The sequence below is a fragment of the Anoplopoma fimbria genome, chromosome 5 (assembly GCF_027596085.1).
Source record: "Anoplopoma fimbria isolate UVic2021 breed Golden Eagle Sablefish chromosome 5, Afim_UVic_2022, whole genome shotgun sequence".
Classification (NCBI taxonomy): domain Eukaryota; kingdom Metazoa; phylum Chordata; class Actinopteri; order Perciformes; family Anoplopomatidae; genus Anoplopoma; species Anoplopoma fimbria.
The window spans coordinates 7,651,498-7,676,281 of record NC_072453.1 but is presented as its reverse complement, the minus strand read 5'-3'; the positions used below and the strand labels follow the sequence as shown (position 1 = coordinate 7,676,281).

Sequence of the window (24,784 nt, the reverse complement as noted above, 5' to 3'; positions counted from 1 at the left end):
TCTTTATCTGTGAGGACGGGCTGCTGCGGTCACTGCTGCTGTGCCGGCACAAAAGGGTGCACGTTCACAGCAGCTCAGTCGACGCCCGTCCTCTCTCTTCTTCTTCTTTATCATCTTCATCTTCTTCACACACCAGTTGCATGCTGCACCCTTCAGCAGTGAGATTATCAACTAGGATTGTGCACGTCTTTCCTCGTCTCCATTTGTCCATGCTTCCTTTGAGAGCTTCTGTGTGGAAACTTATTCCCACACTAAAAACAAATAAATAAAAAGGAAAAACCAGCATTTACATTTACATTCCAGTGCCCGATTGTTAAAAACTTCTTCTATTTTTTTCCTATGAGAGTCCAGAGGAGGTCAGAGTTCACGTGAATAGTGGGATGTTGTCTTTTAAAATGCAATTGTTTTGTCTTAAAAAAGTGGCAATATTACTAGACTTTACCGCTTGACACACATACATGAATCATTAACAATTATTAATAATCCCTTATTAATAATCATCAATACCTTGAATACACACCATACCTGACAACAGATTATCATCTATTTTTTTATACAGTCAAAAGTGGGCCCTTTTCTTTTCTTCGCGAGAAAAATGTGAACATGTTTACAACAACAATTACATCAGGATTAGTTATGGTAATATTGACACCTATAGAAAATGCAGTTGGAGTTGTCGATCTAAATCTTGAATTCAATACTCATTTGAATATATCAAAATTACTATCGTTATCTTTGTTATCTCTATAAAACCAATGACTTGTTTTTGTTTTTTTACTATTCCCATAAATATGTACAGCAAAGATCAAAAATGTGGGACGAGTGATCTTCAATGCCAGTGAAACTTGGACAGGTACGGTACGTTTCAAATGTGGTTTGGTCATGTTTACAAATGTTTTTTGTTTTTTTTTGTACATCTATCTCATGCATTGGAGTGACTCCCATAGACACCTATGTTGTTTAGATACTCAATATATCATAGATGCCAGAAAGCTTGTTTTTTTTTTGTATTTTTACATGTCCACACAAATGTTTCTCCTCATCCCAGCTGCATTTTTAGAACAGAGTCTATTGCCTTTACAAACATTCGGTTTTTAAATCATCTCGCAGTCATCAAATAAAAATTTTGATGGCACGAAATCCCTTTAAGAACCCCTTAAAGGCATTGGTGACGTTCCAAGCAACTTGTTTTTGTGTTGTTTTTTTATACACTTAATACAAAAAAATCAACAAAACATCAACAGTTGTAAATCAATAAAAGTGTTTTCAAATCCCCCAGCAGGCCGGAGACTAAAGTCACCCATCTTTTGTGATTCTCCCCCTTTTTTCCCCCCTTTCTGGAGCTGCTGTTACGAGTGCTTGCTAAATGTATCTGGACACTACAGACTACGTACAAGTACATACACAATGCAAAAAAAACACACCTTCTTTCCTCCCCCTGTCCTCTCTCTTTCTCCATTCCAGCATAGAACATCATAGAAGAAGACATGGCTGCCGTTCCCTCTCTCTGCAGCTCTGGGAGGGGGGAAAAAGGGGCTAAATAATCCCTCCTCTCACACTTCCTGTCTCACCTTTATACAGGTAGTAACAAAGATAAAAACATTAAACACAAACCTCTCTTTTTTTAATTTTTTTTTTTTAGTTAATCTAATGTCACCTTAATCCAGTGGTATTACAGGTGGTTACATTCCTCCCTCCCTCTTTTATACCTGTGAGAATGGGAGAAAAACCTCTCTACCCACCCTGAGTCTAAAGGAGCAGGCTGCAGCTCGACATGGTCAGCTTGTCCTCTCTTTGCCTCTGATGGTGATCTCTTTGCCTTATAATGTGCGTTAAGAGGAAAGGATGACATCCTTTCAGCTATTCTGAGAGGAGAGATCAGTCCAAAGTAGGACACAAGGCAAGGTGACAAGCTGAGAGTGTTGGGATGCAACCTGGGATAGCTACCTTCCTAAATACCCCCCCCCTTGGTGCTGCCACCCTGCCTTCTAGGAGTAGGAGAGGTGGGAGCCGTTAGAGATGTGGGAGGTGACCGAGGTGCTTCTGCTCAGGACGCCGTCGCTGCCCCCGGCTCCTCCGGGCCCTCCGCCGGACGCCGTCCTCCTCAGGGGCTGGGGGCTGTTCCTCAGGGCCATCAAGCTGGGGGCCCCGCGCACACCCAGCCCGGCTCCGGAGTAGATGCCCCCTGCGAGGAGGAGGAGGAGGAGGAAGAGGAGGAGGGCCCGGAGATGGAGGGAGGGGCTGGAGGAGGCGGAGGTAGCATGGCCAGGGACTGGGAGGAGGAGCGCGAGGGCAGGTGATGGGAGAAGGGCAGGGGGTGCGGGTGGGCCAGGTCGCCGCCGGAGCCGCCTCGCGCTCCCACCCACTCCCGCTCCCGCTCCTTCTCCCGCTCCCGCTCCCGGTCGCGCTCCCGCTCGCGGTAGAGCTGCGGCGTGCTCTGGTGGTGGTAGTGCTGGGGCAGGTGGTGCCGCTGGTGGTGGGAGGAGGAGGAGGAGGAGGACGAGGAGGAGGAGGCGGAGGAGCGAGACGAGTGGTGCACCTCTCCCCGCCCGTCTCGGTCTCGGCCCAGCCCCAGGGCCAACCCCAAGGCGTGGGAGGAGGAGGAGGAGGAGGAGGACTCGCTGCGGCGGTCCCCGCGCCGCTGCCGCCGCTGCTGATGCCGCTGCTGCTGCTGTTGTGGCTGCGGCGGGAGTGCTGCTGCTGCTGCTGCGGCGGCGGCGGCGGCGGCGGCTGCATGCCGTGGCTCCAGTGGCCGGCGGAGCGGGAGCTGGGGGGGGACGTTGGAGTAGCCCTGCATGGGGTAGGCCTCGCTGGGGATGCCCGTCAGCGCCATGTTGCTGAAGCCCAGACGCAGGCTCTCCGAGTCGAAGGACTCGATCTCGCTGGCCTGCCGCTCCAGGAGGGTCCGGATGCGTTCTGAGCGCTCGTTCTGCAGGGACAGCATCTCTTCCTCGATCTGGGGAGAAAACACAATGTGTAACTTAAAGCATTATTAATAGGTGTTCAAACATTTCCCTGGTCCAAGGTTGAAAGAATTTGCGTCTGGGAACTGGTTTTAATTAATGCACATCATTACAGTTTGAAAAAGTTCATTCTTGACTAAAACAATCCCACCATAAGTTTGCAGGCTGTTGCTCTTGATCAAATCACACAATATTTCATAGCAGATGGAGATGCTCTGTTGTCATGGAAATGTAGATTGGATTGTTGTCTCCCTGAAGAAGCATCTACAGAGTCAACTTTTTTTAGTGGGATTGTTTTTGTTTCCAAGGTCAAGAATGAACTTTGAATCTCAATTTTTAAATAACATGGATTGAAGTGCATATGATGGGGAAGATCAGGTGATATGACTGAAAAGAAAGCTACAGAACAGAACTTTTTAAGGTTATCGTAGAAGTATCAATATGACAACAAGTCATATTTGATTTTTTTTTTAAAGCTAACATCAGCAGTTACCCTTCAGTATTCAATCTCCTCTGCAAGCCCAACTGGATTCCTAAAACTTAGACACTCAGAGGCTTTTACTACATTTTAAGGAGCTTTTCTTTCATAGTAGTGAATGCCGAATGCTCTAACCCTCTGCTCCAGCAGGGCGCGGCGGATGGACACCCTCTGTTCCAGGTCCTTGACCTCCCTGTCGTGCTGCGTGTCGGTGTGGATCTTGATCTTGCTCTGGTAGGCGTTAAGCAGCTCCAGCTCCTGCTGCAGCTGCATACGCAGCACTTTGTACTCCGCTTCCTGGGTCTCATCCAATCTCAGCTAAAAGACAGAAGAAAAAAAAAAAAAAAGAGGGAATGCCATTTAAAAAAATGGATTTAGCACGAGTTGTATGGGAGACAAATTGTGCGACTGTTTTGAGGAAAAGTTAAGACAGTTTGAAGAATGTAAGGAAGAGAGAGGGAGATGGACAAGAGAGAGGAGAGGATCAGGAGTGTTCTTAAATCAATGTTTTGTGGAGGTAAATAAAGTTTGATCAGTCTGGGCCTGTTTATGCTGAGTTCAATAGGAGGAAGTGAAATTAAAATCCCAGCCAAGCAATATATTAATAAAAAAATTCAGTGCATGTTCTACTGACAATCTAATTTGTATCAGGCAGAAATTCTGCAGGTGCCCTTGTGCACAGGATATTAAGCTTTATGTTCACTATTCAGACATCAGTTATCCAAATCAATCAGTATAACATTTCAAAATGTTGCACAACAGTTGAACTACTTTGGCCTGTGTGTGTGTGTGTGTGTGTGTGTGTGTGTGTGTGTGTGTGTGTGTGTGTGTGTGTGTGTGTGTGTGTGTGTGTGTGTGGCTTGGCTCCAGGAAACAGATTACATCTTGATTCGAAAGACTTTCCTAATTTAAAAAAAAAACAAACCTGAGGTTTTCTGACCTCAGGTTAGAGTTTAATCAGTGAGTGGGAAACCTTCCCAGAGAGACTTGAACCACAGCCGGAGTAGATGTGCGGACAGACAAGGGCAGCAGGGATTTGGCTTACCGGGCTTACATGGCCCGGTGCCATGAGAGGTAATTAAAGAGGCACAAGGCGTTTTATTATTGAAGGGAACGTCCCATCCTATTCATACTTTTTTGCTTCAGTAACATGTCCCCCAAATCTCGGCTCAGACCTGATTTCAAACTTAATATGTAAATGGCTCAAACTATTTTACAAAGCCATAACTGCACATAATCAAAATCAAAATGACACAATTAACTGTACATTAGTTCTGTTATGATGCAGAATAAAGTAAAAGGCAACGACTGTACTTCCATACAGTTCCTTATGAGGAAAATAATGAGGTTTATCTTCATGTCAAAGCAGTCTTAAGGGTGACGCTCATATTGTAGGTTGTGTAACATGACAAATTAAAGTCTGTTTAAAGCCTTTTGTGGCTCCACAGCCAGAGAGCTGAGTGAAGTCAGATAAATTGAAAATTGTTGTCTCTTGAATGTGTGGAATTTAAAGAAAAGACTTTTGCTGTATAGATTTTCTTTTCAACTTGAGTCCGACTGTTATAGGAGCTCAGTGCCAAATTGATAGAGTAGTCTTTTGAAGATAAAATGGACCGTACGTAGTACTGTTATGTAACTGAATATCAGAGTCCTGAATTCAACTACATTTTCTTTTTTTTACAGTGTTCTAACATTTATTTGCTGAACTACACATGACATCTATTGCATTTCTGTCCATCCTGGGAGAAGGATCCCTCCTCTGTCGCTCTCCCAAAGGTTCCTTCCTTTTTTTCTCCCAGTTCAAGGGTTTCTTTTAGGGGAGTTTTTCCTGTGCCGATGTGAGGGTCCGGTGACAGAGTGGAAATCTGTACAGATTGTAAAGCCATCTGAGGCAAATTTGTGATTTTAGGCCAAACAAAATAAATTGAATTGAACTAAGACGTAAAATGTAATCAAAGCTGTCACCACTGCTAAGCTTTACTTCACGAAAGAAAATGAGTTTGTTTCTCCCAGAAATTAGGGGGAAAGGGATGTTTTGGAAGAGGACTTGCACATACCGTTTTAACCGTAGGAGAAACAGGATGCTGCAGATGATTTAATATTAAACTTGGAAAAGTGGGTTAAGTTGGAGATTAACACAGAGGTACCAGGCGAAGGTTTGTTGGCGGGCAGGACGGCCTCCCCGGGCCAGGCACAGCACTGACGGTGTGGTGCGAGTGTGAAATGGACGACGACTCCTTGCCTTACTCACAGCCTGTGTAGACAGCATGTCATTGATGGAGTGGTCATACTGCTCTGCCAGGATGGCCAGCTTACGAGTCTGCTCATCCTTCAGGCGCTTCAGCACGGCCTTGTGGTCCGACTTGGGCGTGTTCTCCAGCAGGTGGTTGCGCAGGGCCTTGTACTGCCGGGTTTGGATCTTACAGGTGTCCTGGAACTGGCGCTTAATCTGCAGCTCTTTGGACTGGAGGAGACAAGAGAGAAGGAAGCAGCTGTGCTAAAGTGCTCCTGTGGTTTTACAAAATGAACATGGAGAGGGAAGACACAAAAGAATCAGGGATTTTATTTTATTTTCAATTTTGTAAGACTTGCTATGAATTTTGTGAGCGAAATGCTGAAACCATTAGTATTCACAACCCAATACCTGTCAAATGGTGGACCTTTAACAGTGAAAAGATCACTGCAAACATGACATTCAGTAATGTCACTGTTTTATGTAGGATGGACAAATTAAATGCATCACAAAAGTAATTCTTATTCATGCTTCTTGTTTTGTTTTTATATCTTGCTGCTTAATTATTATATTTAATATAATTATTTTCAGTTGTGGAGTAGTATACTTGATTTTAATTCAAAATGACAGTGTACACTTTATAAGAGTTAACAAATGAACACTGTGATACTGTGAACACTTTGTAACATTTGATACTCTGAATTCGAGGTGTCTACTGACATTAAATTCTTATTTGTGTATTTGTTGCCAACTGCTCAGTGGTAAGTAATCAATTCGTGATTATGTTTGTATGTATGGAAGTGTTGAGAATTTGTTTAAACTCTTAAAGGGTATTTAATTAAAGAGTTTGACCTAAAGTTGTAAAATATGTGCATTTGTCAGGAGTCAGGTTCTGTCTAAACCAAACATTTCAGATGTAAACAAATAACATTAATAACTTTAGAATAACTGAAATGTTAACAGACGTGAGTAGATTTGGATTGGAAATTGTTCCGTTAACAGAATTGGGATTAATCGTAATGAGATAAAAGTTACTTTAATCTTAAAACACACGTTCAAATGTATGGGTTATGATCATCACAAATGATTGATTAGAATTTATTTTAACATACTCAGACTCCTCCGCATGGTGACTCAGGTTTGAATGTTTTGACTGAATTCTTAAAACAAATAAAGGGATGATTTTAAATGATTCATAAATTAATAATTCATTCATTCATTTAATAGATAATAAAGCTGTGATTTGGCATATAAGACATGCTTCCAATACACACCCTATTTGTGAGCCCTTTGAATGATTATATACCCACAAGTTAATTAAATAATATTATAACATTAATATAACATACATACATCTTTTTTTACCTTAACTTAGATTATAAACAGTACTGTCGCAGTCACAGAACCAGTGTTATGGTTGGTGGCTGTTGACAAAGGGAAGGCACCACAGACGAAAACTAAAATAAAATGCATGATGATACAGAGGGGATGATGATGGACAAAATGATAAAGGGATATTTCAATACAAAAAGATTGGCTGATAAATTAGGGGAAAAAGAAAACAAATGAAGACAACGTGGTAATAATGGAAACCAAAATCATAAAAACAAACAAGACAATGATTTTCACACAAAACAATTTATTTTTTTGTGTAAAGAAAAAAAATCTAAAAGTATTACAAAATATTTTCTATGCGTGCGAGCACACAGCCGTACAGTACGCCAACACTCATGCAAAAGGACAACAAAATGGCTGCCAAACAGAATGCAGTACTAGTCTTATAAATACTGCATAAATAAAATGTATAAAAAGAACTTAAAGTGATATAACTCTGTGGAAATGGTGTCACAACAAAACAGGATACACACATGTAAACATACACAAAAGGAACAGGAAATAACTGGAACACAAATGTAAATCAATGGCAAATAAATTACATTCAAATAAAACAATGTTTGATGTGAAATGTCTTTCTTAAAGCTAGACTTCCCAAATGAAGGTCACCAAAGAGAAGTGCCCAACTTTTCTCTCCCCCGTGGGTCAAATACAGTTAACATTGAGACTTCCTACTCAGCAATATTCCTCCACGTAAATGGCTCAAATGTTGTCCTTCTGTGAAATATAGTGCAGGGCACATTTTTCCTACATAATTAGCATTTATAGGCAATAATACATTTTACTCATCTTCAACAACCAGATTTCCCTTGAAAGTATGAACGTTTTCAACATCTAACACTCTGCTCTTTATGTATCAATAGAACTTTTTCTCCTAAACTTGGTTCATTTTGACTTCAATTAAATGTACAAATCAGAGCTTTTTGGTGTTTAAGTCTACAAATTTCCAAGAGCATGAGATAAAAAATAATAATTAAAAAAAGCACTATTAACTGTCAAGATTCTAGTTGGTCCGACTGTATTAGAGCTGAAACGATTAATCTATTGACAGATTAATATTATTATTAAAATATTCTCTGGTTTCAGTTTCTCAATTAAAAGGTTTTTTTGCTTTTCCCTGTCATATATCAATGTAAACTAAATATCTTTGGTTTTGGTCAAACAAAAAAGATATTGGAAGACATCACCTGAGGCTCTGGGAAGTTGTGATGAGCATTTTTTTCATTCTTTTTTGACGTTTCATAGGCTTAACAACGTTTGATAGAAAAAAATAACAGATTCATCATTATTGAAAATAATCACTCAACTGAAATTATCTATTTGATTTTTTTTTTTAAATGGCCTTTGGAGCAGTGCAAAATTAAACCAGTGTCTGCTTTTACTGGATATCTTCTTTTCATATGATGGTCAACTGCTCCATCTTTCTCATTTTTCACATTCAGTAGTTGCATTAATCTTTGGACTTATAAACTGATTGCGTGTCTCAAAAGATTGTCTATATGGCTTCATATAAATTAAGTTACACTGAAATATTAAATAGTTTTTTATTATATTATAATTTTACTACTCCAAAGTATATCCTGCTTTCCTACTATGAATTTAGGACATGTCACTTCACAACAGACGTTTGTGCAAACAGTTGTAACTAGGCACTCAACTGCTCTACGTTTATAGGATTATTAAAAGGGGAAGAAATATAAAAATGTTTACATGGTAAATCATAACAAGATTATTGCATAAAGCGCAACAATAATAGTATATCTAACTAGATTCTGAAAGATAATGTAGATAATGATGATGTGGTAACATGAAACAATGAGCTGGATACGCTCATTGTTTCAGCTAAATGGCCCTAAACTTTATTATTTTAAGTCCCATAACGTCAGACCTTCCATCTATTTTCCACTTGGACTTCTAAACAGAAGAACTTAAACATTAAAATAATATTAAATGTCCACAGTGGTCTCTGATTTTCTGTCCAGCCGTTTATTGCACTTTTATACCGACTGAGGGCTAGTGTTCAGGGTGATGTTAGTGAAGTCATCAGGTTTTTGGGGGGGATTTTCTTTTTCACAGTATTTTGGGAGTGAAATTACAGCCACGAAGCCATGCAACACTGTAATGTTTGTTCTAAGCACTGATATAACAGCGCAACCTTTGGAAAAAGAAAAACAAAAGATTGCACAAAACTGGTCTTAAAAATAACCATTAAAAAAAAATATTTGTCTTACAAATTAAGAGCAAAATAATAAAATAAAATAAAAACTTTTACAAAAAGCACAATAATGAAAACTTCACTGGGTTTGGTACAGTAACCGTGGGGTCAGCTGCATGTTTACGTTTGCAGGGCCCACCTACTCAACAGTACGGCTTGTGTGCACACGTGTACGCATGTTTGGATAAGCTTCAGCAGCCACAATCACTCTCAGCCGGTGCACGCAGACCTACAGAATGTGTGCAGGCTAAAACGTATCTCTTCTTTAAGAAATGTGACCAAAAACCAGTTTGGGAGACATGTGGGCCCAACTCCAAAAGACACACAAACGATGGTTGAACATTAGAACAAAGAGCATGATCTCGATGACGCTCTCTCTCACCCAGACACACCCACTCACGTTTCCCCACTCTTTCCTTCAATTTCTCTCACACGGTTTCTATCTCCACGGCCTAATTTTCCCCCTGACAAACCTTCCAGATGAAGTTCGTCTCAACCCACACTCCCACTTCGCCTCCTCACGGAACAACCTCTCTTCCCTCCTCTGTCTCTCCCTCTCTCTCCCCCTCCTCTCCCTCTGTCTTAGCTCTCTGACCTCCCTGGGAAGCAGTTGAGGCAGCCTGCTTGGGTTCTCCTTCTTCAAGAGGCCCAGAGTTTGGAGTTGGATCCGGACATTGAGCGGCAGCTTTTTAAGAAGCTGCCCGGCTAGTTTTAGCACTATGGAGTTAGCCAGGTCTGCCAGGACCCCGAGGGGGCGTCTACTGAAACGCTTCACCCAGAGAAGGCCCTTGGCCAAGGGAGAGGTGTTACTGCAGCGAGCCTGATACTCTAAAGGTAAGCTTTTAAGAGGGACCGGGATTTTGGACTGGCGGCCACCCCAGTTGCGCCCTGCTTTGGGAAACATCTCATAGAGGTTACGCTCAGCCATCCCGCCCAGGACTGACTGGCACATAGCAAACAGGGGTCGAGGCAACCGGAAAAGAACTCGCATGCAGAGGCGGTTGACTTTGCGGGGCGCGAACTGGAAGAAGTCGCGGGCAGGCCTGACAATCAGCACCACCACCAAGTACAGAGAGAGGAAGAGCGAGGGAGAGCTGAGGAAAGAGGCTGAAATCAAAATAATGGGGATGTAATAAATCCCCAAACTGAGGGAGAGTCCCAAACTGAAGAGGCCACTGGCCCAGAGGCTCAGCGACAAGTAGGTGGAGAGGGAGAGCGAACAGCAAGAGCGAAGGAAGAGGTACGAGAAGAAGAGCGCCAAGAAGGCCAGCTCAGCCGAGAGGAGGACAGAAGCCACCGAGGGCAGAGGAGGTGAGCGACGGAGGGAGAGGAGGAAGATGGAGAGGAGCAGCAAAGTGAGGTTGGAGGGCTGGGCAGCGGCGGAGAGGGAGAGGAGAAGGCAGATGGCGTGAGAGAAGAGGGAAGGGAAAGAAGTCTTGGCGGGGGAGAAGGGGGGGCGGTTACAGGCTCCAGCTCCTCTTCAGCATCGGGGAAGTAAAACTCAGACAGCTCATCGATCACTCGCTCACGGATTCGCCTCTTTTCTGGGGACAGGGATGCGATGAACTCTGACGGACAGCCATCGGCCACGCCCCTTCCTTCCTCTTCCTCGTCAGTGTCTACATGTGCAGGTTTACCGAGATCGTCCTCGTACTCCCACTGCACTCCTTCAACTTCCCTCACCTCCGTCCCCTCTTCACTGACTTTCCACTCCTCCTTCTCATCCTCATCATTTCCCTTTGTGTCATTGTCATCGGTCCTTTCAACCACAGGGACACTCACAGCCTCCTCCTCCTCCTCCTCTCCAAACACTACTCCATCAAGCTCATCCTCAACATCATTCATCTCCTTAGCCACCACCCCCTCCCCTGTTTTAACTCGCCGTCCCTCTCGTCCTCCCCCCCCCTCCTCCTACCACCCCCGCCTCACTGTCCCAGCTGCCGCCCGGCCCCTCTGACGTCTGTCCCTCTCCCTCCTCAGGAGACCACAGGCTCTGGGTGCTCTCACTCACTTTGAGGCTCTTGGGCTGCTGGCGGACCTCCACGGCGTGTTTCTGACGCAGCTCCTGCTCGCGCCTCTTGTTGTACTCCATCTGGTTGGTGAGCTCCGTCTGGTGCTGCGTGCGGATGAGGTCGGCCCGCGTACGCTGCACCAAGCCCAGCTGGCGGAACTCCAGCTCCTGGGTGGACTCGTGGTGACGGAGGAGCATCGCGCACTCCAAGTCCTTCAGAGTCTGCTTCTTGTTCAGGTCCTAGAGAAGAGAAGGAGACGGTAAAGTGGCAGGAAGGATACTGTAATGTTGTGAGGTGAGGAAACATTCTGCTACAGATTTGTGGAAGGAGAATCTGAGAATAGTTTAAGTATATTTCTTATGTATCCAAGTTTGAAGATATTTTAAATACAACTCTTTCAGTTTATACAACAAAATGTCTCAGGCAGAATCACCAGCAAACTTAAAGAGGTGTCATGTTATCGCCATAGGTGTCACCAAAGGGAACGAAATGGAGATCTTTGAGGTTGGAACTTTAAGGCAGTAGTGTTGTATTGGACCATCTTATATTTAAATATCTGTTAACCATAATGTTGACCATTCCAAAAAAAAAAGTGTATTTTTAATCTGTCTTTTTAACTTTAATGCAGGCTTTACTGTGTCGTAAAAGTCTTTATTTACTGCCTGAAGATGATTTTGCTACCTGATAATATAATTTACTGTCTTCTCTCTCAGACTGAGTATGTCCACCTGCACGTTGCTCAAAGAAAACAAAGACTTAAACCAGGGGACAGTAAATATGTACTGCAAAGACCAATCTGTTTGAATTCTACTGGAAGGCAGGCTGTTTAAATATATTTTAGGAGTATTGAATTATTGATCCAACGTTGACACGGCAATCAAATTTAAAAAATGGTACCTCTCGGAGCAGGTCCTGCTCCAGGTTGTGGCGTGCCAGAAGCATCTTCCTCTTGTACTGGCGACATTGCAGCTCATAATACTGCCTCTGCCGCCGCAGCAGGCCCGCCTCTTCCTCCGCCTGCAGCTGCTGCAGACACTCCTTCTGATGCACCAACCACTCTTGTTTCTCTCGCTTTGGTGTTGACTGGTTCTCATTCAGTTCCTGGAGTGGCAATAATTAAAGGCAATGAACAGAAAGAAGAGTAGTATTAGCTGAATAGGCTGAAAGGTCCGTGGTGTTTGCATATTGTAAGTATGATGCAAGGTTCAAGAAAATGAAAGTCACACTCTTATTGAATTAAATTGGATAGTTGAATCAGAAGTGTGATGAAGCTCATAAACAGCGGCCAATTTATGCAAAACAGGAACTGTGTTTCTCTCCGTAACTGTCACACTAATACGTTTGTGGTTGTGAGCCGACTGGGGACAAAACGTAAATGCACCTCTTTGAGCTGCTCTTTGCGTTGTCGATATTGGCGTTTCTGGGACTCCAGCAGACCCGTTAACTCCTTCTTCTGCTGGCCCAGTATGTGCTGCTGGAACTTCTTCTCCTCAGTCAGGACCGCCTTTGTCTAAGAAGAAAAACAACAACACATAATCTCATTAACGTCAGGGTTTTGAGAAACACAAGATTTAAAAAAAACTTGGAACATTCACTGTAAATCAGGTATTTGTCACAGATTACAGATGTTCCCCCTTTAGTTTCTCTGGTTGTTATGTCAACCGTATGCTTCTTGACCGTTCTCTCATTATCACACACTCACCCTCCACCAGCTCACCTCCTTGTCCAGGATGGCCAAGTGCTTCTTAGAGAGCTTTTCTCCCTCCATTGAGAAGCTGTTCCTCTGATTCTCCAGCTCTTTGTCCAGCCTCAGCTGGTGCTCATCCATCTCTGCCTTCAGCTTGTTCTCCAAGCCCATCAGCTGCTTCTGGTGCTGCCGCCGCATTCGCTTGTATCTGTGAGGCCAAACGGGGGAATGAGTATAGCTAGAAGGAAGGTAAGCTCACCGATTTACTTATTTTTTCTTATTTCTAACTAGGTTTAACTGAAGCTTTTCTTTGTTCTATGTTAAAGTTAGGGGGGTTCATTTTATTTCCAGTTTTATAAGATGAGGCCTGTAGAGCACTTTTTAACTGTCCGTATGATTAATAGGAATAAAAAATAAACTTGAAACGTAAAAACTTCTTTTATAAAAACATATGGCATGGATGTGTCACGTTACCCCGACATCTGCTCTCTGAGGGCGGAGCCTTGTTCATGTTCCTGGATCTGACGGGTGACCAGCGAGGCTGTCCTGATGGTGGCAAAATGGTCTCTGCCCCGACGACGCCCCCCCTCCTCCTCCTCCTCCCTCCTCCTCCACCACCACCACCTCCGCCGACGCCACCACCACCACCAACAGCGGCAGATAAAGCTTCTCGCTGTGGGTCAACCTCGGGCTGATACGGATCATCGTAGATGTTGTCATGGCTCTACATAGTGGACAGAAGAGTGGGAAATGATTTATAGAAAGACAAGTTCGTGAAGGTTTATGAATCAGTCTTTTGTCATCCCAGTACAAAATATTTAAAACAGGGGACGTTTAGCTTCTGAATCAGTGAAGAAACTTGTTATTGTGCTGCAAGGTTTTCGGCATCTACTCTGTAGATGACAACACGGTCATCTCTACAGTGCTTCTGCATGTCTAAACTGGAGCGGCCATTATTTTCCATTTCCTGAAGGTGGTGCAAGTGTGTGTGCGTGTGTGAAATTGGTCTGACCATGATAGTTTGTCCAAATAAAGTATTTTAGTAAGTAAAAAGTAAAGATACATGAGTTTACATGTGTAAAAATAAAGATATTAAGACACAGTAGTAAGTAAAAGCGACAAAAACATAACAGGAAAGCTATGATTCCAATATCTTCACATACTTTACTTACTGATTTCTTTCATCTTAATTTTTTTCTTTTTTCTAATCATGATATTTTTATGATACGAGTCTTAGAAAAATAACCAGTTTTTTCTCTATTTCACTATAGATGTACTCGAGGCACTGTGTATAACTAATGGAAATGGTGCTGAATGTGCCCACAGACACGGAAACATTTGGACTGACCAGGGGTTTGTGCAGGACGGAGCTGTTGGAGGTGACGGTGTGCTCTCCCTCCTGCATCATGGCCATCTCCCCGCTGTCGTCAGAGCCGTCTGCCAGGCTGTTGACCGAGCTGCTTTGGGAGCTGGCACTGATTGACATGGAGGGCAGAGAGTGGGAGCTCTCCATGCTGTTGACTGTGCCGGTGCGCAGCATGTACTGCTCCACATCCTGGTGGAACAGAAAGAGGAAGTTTTGTCAAAACTGTGAAGAGGTTTAGGGGAAAGACAACACATTTAGCATGTTTTCTTTACTCCACAGGGGGGTAGTGGTGCATTGACCATATTCTAGCATACAGATATGAATTTATTCTATGATAACCTTTCTTAGCAGACAAACAGTAAAATATGAAACAAGCTAACAGTGAGACACAGGCCTACTCTCTAGAAAAGCCCCACATTCTCAGAATTCCTTAATTTCCTTTTTGGGGAACAACCAACTGGAATTAAATGTTAATGGAAACAAAAGCCTTTGTATGGAGAGGAAGGGGCCCCGACATTCACGATATATACTGAGAAGAACAATACAAAGGCAGGATGGATGCTAGAACCAGCTGTTTTCCCATACAGACGCTGATAAATGCTTCTTCCTCTTCAAAAATAAAAGGGTTTGAAGGTTCATCTTCAAGGCAGCTGCACGTGTTCGTTGTGTTTGACTAGACTCCTACCAACGTTTCAATTACGACAGGCATCTCACTATGAAGGTTTGGTATGACATTTCCAACTTAGATAATGAGAAATCTAGTATTTTGAAGTGTTTTTTTCCCCCACAGTTCTCGTTTCATGCTTTTGGTTAGCATGCAACATGACACATGGCAGCTTTAAGGCAATGCAAATGTTTCACTTCATAAAAATCAGGTCATTCAAAGCAATCCAGTGTAATGTTTAAATGGATATCAATGCTGAGCTAGGCATATTTTAAAGGATTGGTAACGGCCTCGTCTGCTAGCGTTACGTCACTGCTCTCATTTATGACAGCCGGGTTCTACATTGCAAGACTTTGGCTTCGTCTACAGCTGCTGTTTCAATGTGTCAGATACACATTTAGTCAACATTTAGGTAAATCCAAGTATGAGATAAGACTCAGTATCGGCAGACACCCAATGTTCAGGGACAAAAGTTTGATAAGGACCTCCGTAGTAAGTAAATTAAAAGCTGAAAGCTAATAGTAGCCACTAGCTAGTATGCTGACAGTATTTTTAACATCATCTCTCCCCACAGCTCTGTTCCTGCTCCTCTGTCTCAGTCGTACCTCTTCCTCATCGCCTCCCTCTGGTGCGGGGCCGTTGAGGGCCTCGTGGAAGAGGATTTTCTTCATCTTCCGGTACTGAAGGTTGTCCAGCTCGCGGACAGCATCCTTGGTGCGGGCGATCAGGTCCATTACAGCTGTCACGGGACGCTCTCTGCATAGGAAATGGTGCTGGGAGGATAGAGGGGTTAAGAGAATAGATTAAAAAAAGAAAACCCAAAAAAAAACAGGATCATTAGTGTCTGAGATCAAGTTCCCTCTATAACAAGATTAACCAACAAGATAACTACATGGGAGTTGGGGTAGTTTTGGGGAGGGGCGATTACAGTTAAGATGTTGATTTTGTTTTGTTTTTATTATCAACCAGAATAAGTTGCACATTAACTAAACTACTCTGCCTACATGCTGAAGATGGTTGTTCCTCACACATTACACCTCCATTCACTGTTTTCCTCACTGATTACTTTGAAGCTAAGGGAAAGTTAGGCAAAGACAAATCATTTGTTTTCCAAAGTGATGAGAAACGTATTCAATTTGAACACCTGGTGTACAAAATATAATTAAATGTAATAATTATTGTTGAATTGATTCTCGTTATTAATGAAAACCAACAATACATGACCTGTTGTGCCCTTCACTTATTGTCCATCACAATCCTTTATTGGAGCATACAAATCATATTCATTCCTTCAATTTAAAAACATTTGTTCCCCTGGCTAAAAGCTTTTCTTATTCAGATTTCCTTTTGCTTGGTCATAAAGACGATCTTTTACAAAGAGATGATCACACGTCTCCGCCTGCCTTCATGTACAACATCAAACAGCACTTTGTACCTTCAGCAGCACATCAGAGGTAGGTCTGTCCTGGGAGATCTTCTGCAAACAGGAGTCCACAAAATTTCGAAAATAATCCGACCTGAAAATGAAATCATTGTCATTATAAACGCACCATTCCTGTTGTGATGGTAAATCAAAGCAGCTTGTAAATGTTAAATTCACGTGGTCCCACTGTCATCAAGTTCATTTAATTTCTATTTTTTTTATTCCTGCATTTGCACTTTGTCACTTTTTTGTTTAACCCCAGTAGACTTCCTGGAAATATGTGTAAAACCATAAAGGCCTTAATAACATTAGAAGCTATTTTGTAAAGAAACATTTATAAAATCATCTCAAGCAACATAATAAAATGCTCTACTTTGCATAATAAAAAATCAACAACAAAAAAGTCTTAGAGGACATTTAGGAAGCTTCACCAACTCTCACCAGTGATTAGACTGCAGCACAGGGCTCTCATTCTGGGCGATGTGGTATAAGGCACTCATAGCATTCATGTTGAACAGAGGAGGCTTCCTTTCCGCTACAGAGTGACAAAGCACGACATAGCGTGACCGAGAGTGGCAGATAAAGAGCAAGAAGAGAAAAACAAAAGAAGAGAGGAATAAGCAAAGAAAAGGGTTGGATGCTTTCAGCTTTGTGGACACACACACACACACACACACACACACACACACACACACACACACACAAACAAACACACTGGTGAACCATTTTGTCTCTTACCCAGCTCTATACAGGTGATGCCAAGTGACCACACATCCACCTTCCCATCGTACTGACCCTCGTCCATGGCCAGAATCACCTCAGGGGCCATCCTGCATGGAGGATACAACAAAGCAATTCAGCCATTTTCATCTCTTTTTCTTTGATCCTGGACCGACAGAGAACACCGCCTGAGGGGTTGACCGCCATCCCCACGTCTACACCACATGAAAAGACACGAGCTTTACGAGGGTCACGCTGCTTCATGTATAATAACAACAGTAACCTGCAGCCCATAAACAGTTGAGTCGGATGACCTTGTGAGAAATATGCAGGTAGTGCTGAGAGGATTAGTTGACGGACAGTAAACTACTAAACACTTGCTGGTTCCATTAGGGCTGCACCAAACATTTCTTTTTTTTTAATGATTAATGTAACGATTATTTTTTCAATTTCTCTAATAAAGTGTGTAAGCTTTAGTGGCAGGTTGCAACTAAATACCCTTTTGCCCACCTTTCCCTTTCCAAGTATGTTGGAGAACTACCGTGGCCTTCAGGAATGGACAGTTATCTTTAGGATTTTAGTGCAGCTAGGAGCTACTCTTATAAATACACTGTTCTTCTACATGACTAAATAATTGTTTTTTTAAAAACATATATAGAATTTTAAAAACAAAAAAAATTCAGAACAAGATTATAACTTATTTATGGTTTAGATAAAAGTCAATTTTGTTCGTAGAGCAGAGACAGTTATGTTTACAACAGCAAAGTCACTATATAAAGTCGTTAATATCTCACTGGAAATAAATCTTAAATGTCAATAAAATAACATTTCTGAGTTCATTTGTCAGTACTACGATCGACGCATCCCTACCTTAAAATAACGTTAAACGCAAAAGGCTCTCACTAAAGAAAGTCTCTCCTAACTGGAGAAAGAGTATTTTTATTAAAGTACTTGACCTAAAAACTAAAATGGTTATGACATGGGTGATTTCATCATTGTAGTAGGCCTATTAGCAATTACGAAAATCAAATGTATTTGGCATCAGTTTGGGGCAAGTTAACAACTGAAATGATTCACAGACTGTAACGGTACCGTGTTATATGCTGTAACAGCCTCATGAGAGCAGTGCAGAGCGGCGACCGTGAACATACAGAGGGGCACACGCACTGGAAAGCAAGCGCGGACGGCTAGACTATGTAAACAAAGCAAGGACAAGCTCTGATAACAACACACACATTTAACCACTTTATCTCTACATCAATAATAGTTTTTTTGCTGTTACATTGATAGTCAAATTGAGCACTGTTGTGAGTCTTACCAGTAAGGTGTTCCTACGAAGGAGTTGGCCGGGGCAACGATGGAGGCAGAGCCAAAGTCTCCCAGTTTGACCTGACCCGGCTCTGTTAGCAAGATGTTTCCTGCCTTCACATCCCTGAGAGAGAGAAATGATCAGATAAGAGACAATGACTGGTTAGGAAAACCGTGAGGAAGACAAAACAAATAAAGACATATGAGCGAGAAAATGTACAAAACCACTGCATAAGCTCATCTTAAGCTTTGTTCATAGCTTGGCGTCGTAGCGTGAGCCTCTGCAGACGGCGCGCAAGCTCAGAGTATGTACGGAGGTATTTATATTCTATGCGCCGCATTATTCTGCGAAACGCCAGTGAGTACAAAAAATGTACTCTGAAGAACCAACGAGTGTAACCGATAGTTATGCCCATAAACTGTATGTGTAACCAGCAAAAGCCATAGACTAACCTCCACAATGCCTAGAAGGGATTTTAATCATCTGTAAACTCATATCTCATATCATGAGAAAAGTAAAGAAAGAAGTGAAGTATTAAATGCATTATAAGGTATTAAAGGCTGAATATCCTGTTAACAATTTGATTTGGCTGCAAAATATTTAGTCAAATGAAGATTTTTAAGACCTCCTGTTTCTAAAGCATGTAAAAGTGAATTGGACTCTTTTGTTTAATCGCTAGATATGTAAATAGTGTTTTTTATAAGTAAACTATTTGTGACAGTCACGTTACTGCACGTGTACCAAGTTACAAAAACGAAGAGGTGCACGACCCAGCGCCACGACCTCTTGCTTAGCCTTTGCGCCCCACGTGCCGACCGTGTTTACGTGATTATCTGGCGTGAGCATCGCACTGCGTTATTGGCCCAAAACTGGAGAATAAATTAGCCGTTAGGCAGCACAGTTTGTGCTTTCTCTCCTGTATTAGTTTGTCTCTTGTAAGAAGAAATGTGTGGGAGGAGAGCAGAACAGATACAGATAGTGAGAAATGGAATGGGGGTTACCTGTGAATCATGTTGTGAGAGTGAAGATACACCAATCCCTGCAATGCACCATGGGTTATGGCAGCTATTTCCACCTCCTGGAGGGGTTTCTTGTGGACTGGGAGAAGAGAAGCATTAAGGGGTGTCAGGTATTGTTTATGTGACTGAAACATAATTAACTCATCAGTGATAATCTTGATTAACTAGTGTTGATGTCTTAATAGCTCATTACGTCAATCTATTATTTCCTACTTACCTTCTAAGAGGTCAGAAGCTGAGCCCAGGCAGTACTCCATCACCAGCTAGGAGAGACACAGAGGGAGTGTTAAACTTCACGCTGCTATTTGAGGGAGGAGGACACTTCATGTTAAGGACATTTTCACACTTGACTCGAATGGAAGAGTTTTTTTGGACCAGAGGCAGTTTTACCTGACAGTTCAGTACAGATATTTAAGTGTCAGAGCTGTTGTAAGACTACGGTACAGCCCAGAAAAGTGTTCTCAAGTCCACCCCAAAATGGAGATTGAAACATCTCTTATACCCTTTTCCTACAAAAAGGAGAGCCGATTGTAACATTTCCCATCAAAGACAAAAGCAAGATGTTAGTTGGAGGTGTTTTCAGTGGGACAGGGGCTCTAGAGTCTGAATCGGATGTAAAAACCAGCTCCTCCACAAAGTAGAAGTTGATTAACGTGTCTTAATGTGCCACATTTGCATCATATCTGTCACTATGTACAGTAAAAGTACAGTACAGTGCACATCATTACAAAACTATTGACAATTCAGCAGATAATTGCAAGGACGTTTGCACCACCACAACTCTCCCAGGGGACCAAAAACCTTTTAAGGAACTCTAAAACTAAACCTGTTTTTCAGCCGGAGAAACCAGGGGTCTAGATCTGCTTTCTGTACAATAGATCGGAGTTCTGAACGATGTTCAGGAAGATTCAGGGCGGAGACTGTAGCAACTACAACTTAGGTACCACTTCATAGATTAAATAATTAGATACAAAGGGGCCACTAGTATCGATATTAGGACGAGGGGTCGACATTTAATGTTGTTTCTTTTAGTTAAAAACAATGTTGGGCTTTGTCGTTGACTTCCCGACTGAGAAAGGGAGTTAATGAGGTGAGGACACATTTACACAAATGTACCACTCATCATAGTTTTAAACGGTGCACAAAAGTGCCGTACATTTGTATTGCGCAATCAATTTACACTTGTTATTTAAAACACGTAAACACACACACTCACCCATGCTGTGTGCTCTCTCAGGTAGCAGCCGTGGTACTCAACGGTGTTTGGGTGGCGCAGTTTCTGGAGGAACTTCACTTCCTTGATGATATCCTGCCATTTCTGGAACACCAACAGAGCCACAAACATTAATGAGCAAACCCTGACCGGTAAACTGATCTCACATCTGCGATAGATGATGGATGAGAGTGTTTGCCAGGTCTTACCTCATTGGACTGTTTGCCACCATAGGACATCTTCTTGATGGCCACCACCTCATTTGTGCGGATGTCATGGGCCTGATGTGAAAAAGGTGAGGGACAACAACAATAAATGACTTTGTTCAGTTCTTTTTAAACAGTTGAGTCGCCCCTGCTTCTGATAAATCTGCTATTTTCTCACAGCAGCTCCAACACAGTTATCACTCATTGCGAGTTGTCCTTTGTCTTTGACTCACGTCATGCTTTTACCTTCTTCTTCTTCTCTCCTGCCACCTTTCATCTTCAGCTGATACTTTTGTCCCCCTTGTGTTATAGCTGGCGGTACCTTCATCACTTCTATCCCTCCCGTCTAACAGACACCATCTCTGACCCACAACACCACTCTGACCATTGTCTGTCAGCTATTCTCCTTTGTTCTGCTTACCTTTTCATACCATCAACCACTTTGCCCCTGGTTAGATTACAGTGATTACATCTCAATGAGATCATATTTTTCATGTTTTCTATGCTGTTTTGTTTTTTTTAAGCTCAGTGGATGAGTTTTTGAAGGGTTCGATCTCTTGTAGCAACGATATAGCTATGACTCCTGCGACAAACAATATATCAAAGCAGGCGTCGCTAAAAAGCTTGCCAGTAGAGTGTTTGTGTGTATGTGACTAAAAAGCTAAATATTTTTTTGTCCTTACCCTATAATTCAAGAACAGATCTTTCAGTTGCTTAATAATTAGACGCCCATATTTATATTCAGTGGTGTAGATTCTAACTAAACAAACTATATTGAAAAGACCGGTTTACAATCTTTTTTCAGTCAATAAATCTTAACTTTTAATTGTTTAGTGTATCCATATCATGATGCCACCTGACTGAGATGAAAGACATACACCTATAATGAGGATACCATAGTGAAAATATTCCACTACTATTACAGACCCAAAACACAGAGGAAAGTAACTTACAAAGTAGACTGCTCCGAAGCTCCCATGGCCGATCTCCCTCAGGTCCGTGAAGAGCTTCTCAGGGTCCTCCCTGAAGAAGAGCTCAGCCACCTCCGGGTCCTTCAGGCTCCCGGCCCGCACACTCGAAGGCATGGCCAGCGCCTGGTGAGCGTGGAAGAGACACACTGGGTGAGCGTCTGTTATTTGAAAGGATTACCAACATTTGTGTCGCTTTGGAATTATGGTCACCGACTTCTCTCAACATTAGACCTTTGTAAATTGCATTAATGTCTATATTCTTGTGTTGTACATGTGTGTTTTGATGTATTGCATTGTTTTTTTTTTTTTTATATCCAGCACACAAGAGTATCATTTAGTTTCGAGTCCCTTTGGCTGTGTGTAAAATGTGTGTCCAGCTCAACATCTGCATTTTAACTGTGCACAAAAATGCAAATCTTTTTTGGCTCATATGGAAAATATCAAAGTGCCCGTCAGCTTCAAATGATCATCCATCCACCCACCCATTCATTCATCCATCATCATCATCCATCTGTCTCTCTAGCAGAAATAGAAGGCTGAACAATACTGGCAAAACGTAACATTGCAGTTCGTTTTTTTTAACACTTACATCACAACATTCAAAAAGAGTTAATTACCATAATGTCACCAGATACAGTATATGCAGCTTTTAGCTTCTGTAAATCCAATATTCCTCTTTTAGCATCGCATGTTTTTTAGCAATCAAAACGTCTTAAAATGGATGGCAGATACAGCGTTTATTTCCTCATGCAATTATTTAATCTTCCTGATTACATTAGAGTCAAAGATCCAAACAAAATGCTTCAAATGTTCATTGTTCAACAAAACAATCCTCCATCTCACAATATATATTGTTTCAAAACATAAACGACAATTTTGACACATTTTGACTTTTTAAGAACTGTGATCCATAAACATACCGAGCAGAACATCTTGAAGCATTAACCTGGTCGACGTATTGCTCTAGTTATAGTACAAAGAGACATGTCTCTGAAAAACAGTACACAATAGCAGGCTGAATTTCACAAGATAAAAGCAAACTGCCAACCAGTTAGGCAGGTCCATGATTTGTCTATCAAGTTTTACTTTTGTTTAAGTACCACTACGGTCTTTGATATCTCTCTGAAACGGTCATCAAAGGTTTCCTTACCAATTATAGGCATGTAGCCAAACGAGTGGTGTTCAAAATGGGATAAGGCGCTGAGGAGCCCAGTTTCTGTACTAAATATGTGGCTATTGTAAGCTCAGATTTGACTATTAAAGGCTAAGAATGATAACCTATTTGATCGGTTTTGCATTAGAGGTTCAGGGGATATGACACTATGTACCCCTATGTCAACTTCTAAAATTTAGGAGAAATTTGTTGGTATCTTCCGTGCGCTACTTCAGAAGGTCTACATAAAACCACATATTTTTACTTACAATCACAGCCTGTTTGGACTTAACCTTTTACTGGCTGTATGCTTGTAAGTGTGGCTACAGTTCAGGCAGAAGCTGTGTGATGTTTTTGTGAAGCACGGTCTGTCGCCTTAACATCCTGGCACAGAGGATATCACGGGACATTAGGAAGTTGTCAAAGGGTTAATGCGGAAATGTAACAAATGCTTCATATAATGTAAATGGTCACTAACTGAACAACTGGGCCTTCGTTTCAGTATCCACATACCAGATGAAATGTTTCTTTCAAGGCCATTTTGCTGCTGTCAAAGAGGAAGCACATGGTTCCCTTTGAAAATGAGAAGTTCTTTCAATCTTGCAACCAAGCCTGAAGCAAGCTCTCAATCTATCTTTAAAATACCCATCCATGACACACTCATCCCAGACACACAGACAGGAAGTGGCAACAAATGCTTGAATTGTGTGATTTCTGGCAAGATCATCTCTCCAACCTACATGTCATTTTACACCCCGTGAGCGCCCCGGGCATATTCTGGAAAACAAAATGTTTTATTATCCTTGGTTGGTGAGACAGAGGAGTAATTATCTCGATGGGAGCTTGCCATCAGTGTCATTCATGTAGAGTGTGCATCTAAGCTGAGCAAGCTAGATGGCTTTTGCACTTGGCTGGTCAATATCTTTGCTCTAGCTCACCACAACAACAAAAAAAAAAAAAAAAAAAAATGACATGTATTCAACAGTAGACAACAACAACTCAAGGATGGCTGGGTGTTCAGGCTGCAGGCCAACAACAAGCCTACATGTCAATGTCAACGTTTACAGGATGTGGACATGAGGCTGTTAATGGAGCTGGGTCTTGTCCCCCTGCAGAGAGAGGAGTGAAGAGGCCCAGCCTGCTGTAGCAGTGCATGCTGAATGATTTATAACAGGTCTTACCGTGGCTTATGGGATCCACTGTAGCTAGCCCTAGAGCTAGCTAACCGGCCCGGCTGGGAAATATTGGTCTCACTCCCCTTTTCCTCGGCACTGGTGTCTATTCAACACGAACAAACCACATTGTGTCTGTCGATGCTTTGACTCAAAGTCCTCTCCATCCTGATGCTCCCAGTCGATTGGACAGCTAGCAGGTCTGCACGGCTCGACATGAGCAGAGTGTCAGTCAATTACAGTGACAGCTAGCTGACTGACGCCTGCCAGCTAAACTAGCCAGCAGAAAACCAGAGGCTAGCTAGCTCCAGCCGCTGGTAGCCGCACCGCTAGCTCAATACCGCACCGACAGCAGCTGCCCGGGACGCGTTCAACGGGACACTGGTTCATTAATCTCCACGGGTCCGCTCCGTGCTCCGCTTCGTGCTGTCATTACGTTAGTGCTGTCCGCGGATTTCATCTCCAGTTCGTGTTATCCCCATTTTGCTCGAGTCTCATCCGTTTTTTGTTCAGGACTTCATGATGGCGGAGCGGAGCGGGGCGGGAGCCGAAAGGAAAACGGAAGTGCTCTTCTTCTACGCTTCA

General features: G+C 42.5%; 1 protein-coding gene across 1 annotated transcript; it reads right to left on the bottom strand.

The window, feature by feature from the left end:
* Positions 1–1,988: 1,988 nt before the first annotated feature.
* Positions 1,989–24,784, bottom strand: taok2b (TAO kinase 2b). Its single transcript, XM_054598408.1, is given in 24 exon segments — positions 1,989–2,188; positions 2,191–2,641; positions 2,644–2,770; positions 2,772–2,956; positions 3,577–3,759; positions 5,693–5,905; positions 11,296–11,535; positions 12,194–12,397; positions 12,678–12,806; positions 13,014–13,191; positions 13,458–13,570; positions 13,618–13,707; positions 14,332–14,538; positions 15,619–15,786; positions 16,449–16,530; positions 16,878–16,971; positions 17,175–17,266; positions 18,475–18,588; positions 19,467–19,563; positions 19,702–19,747; positions 20,701–20,802; positions 20,907–20,978; positions 21,857–21,997; positions 24,209–24,784. Coding segments are annotated over 23 exon segments (3,519 nt in total). The 5' UTR covers positions 21,989–21,997; positions 24,209–24,784.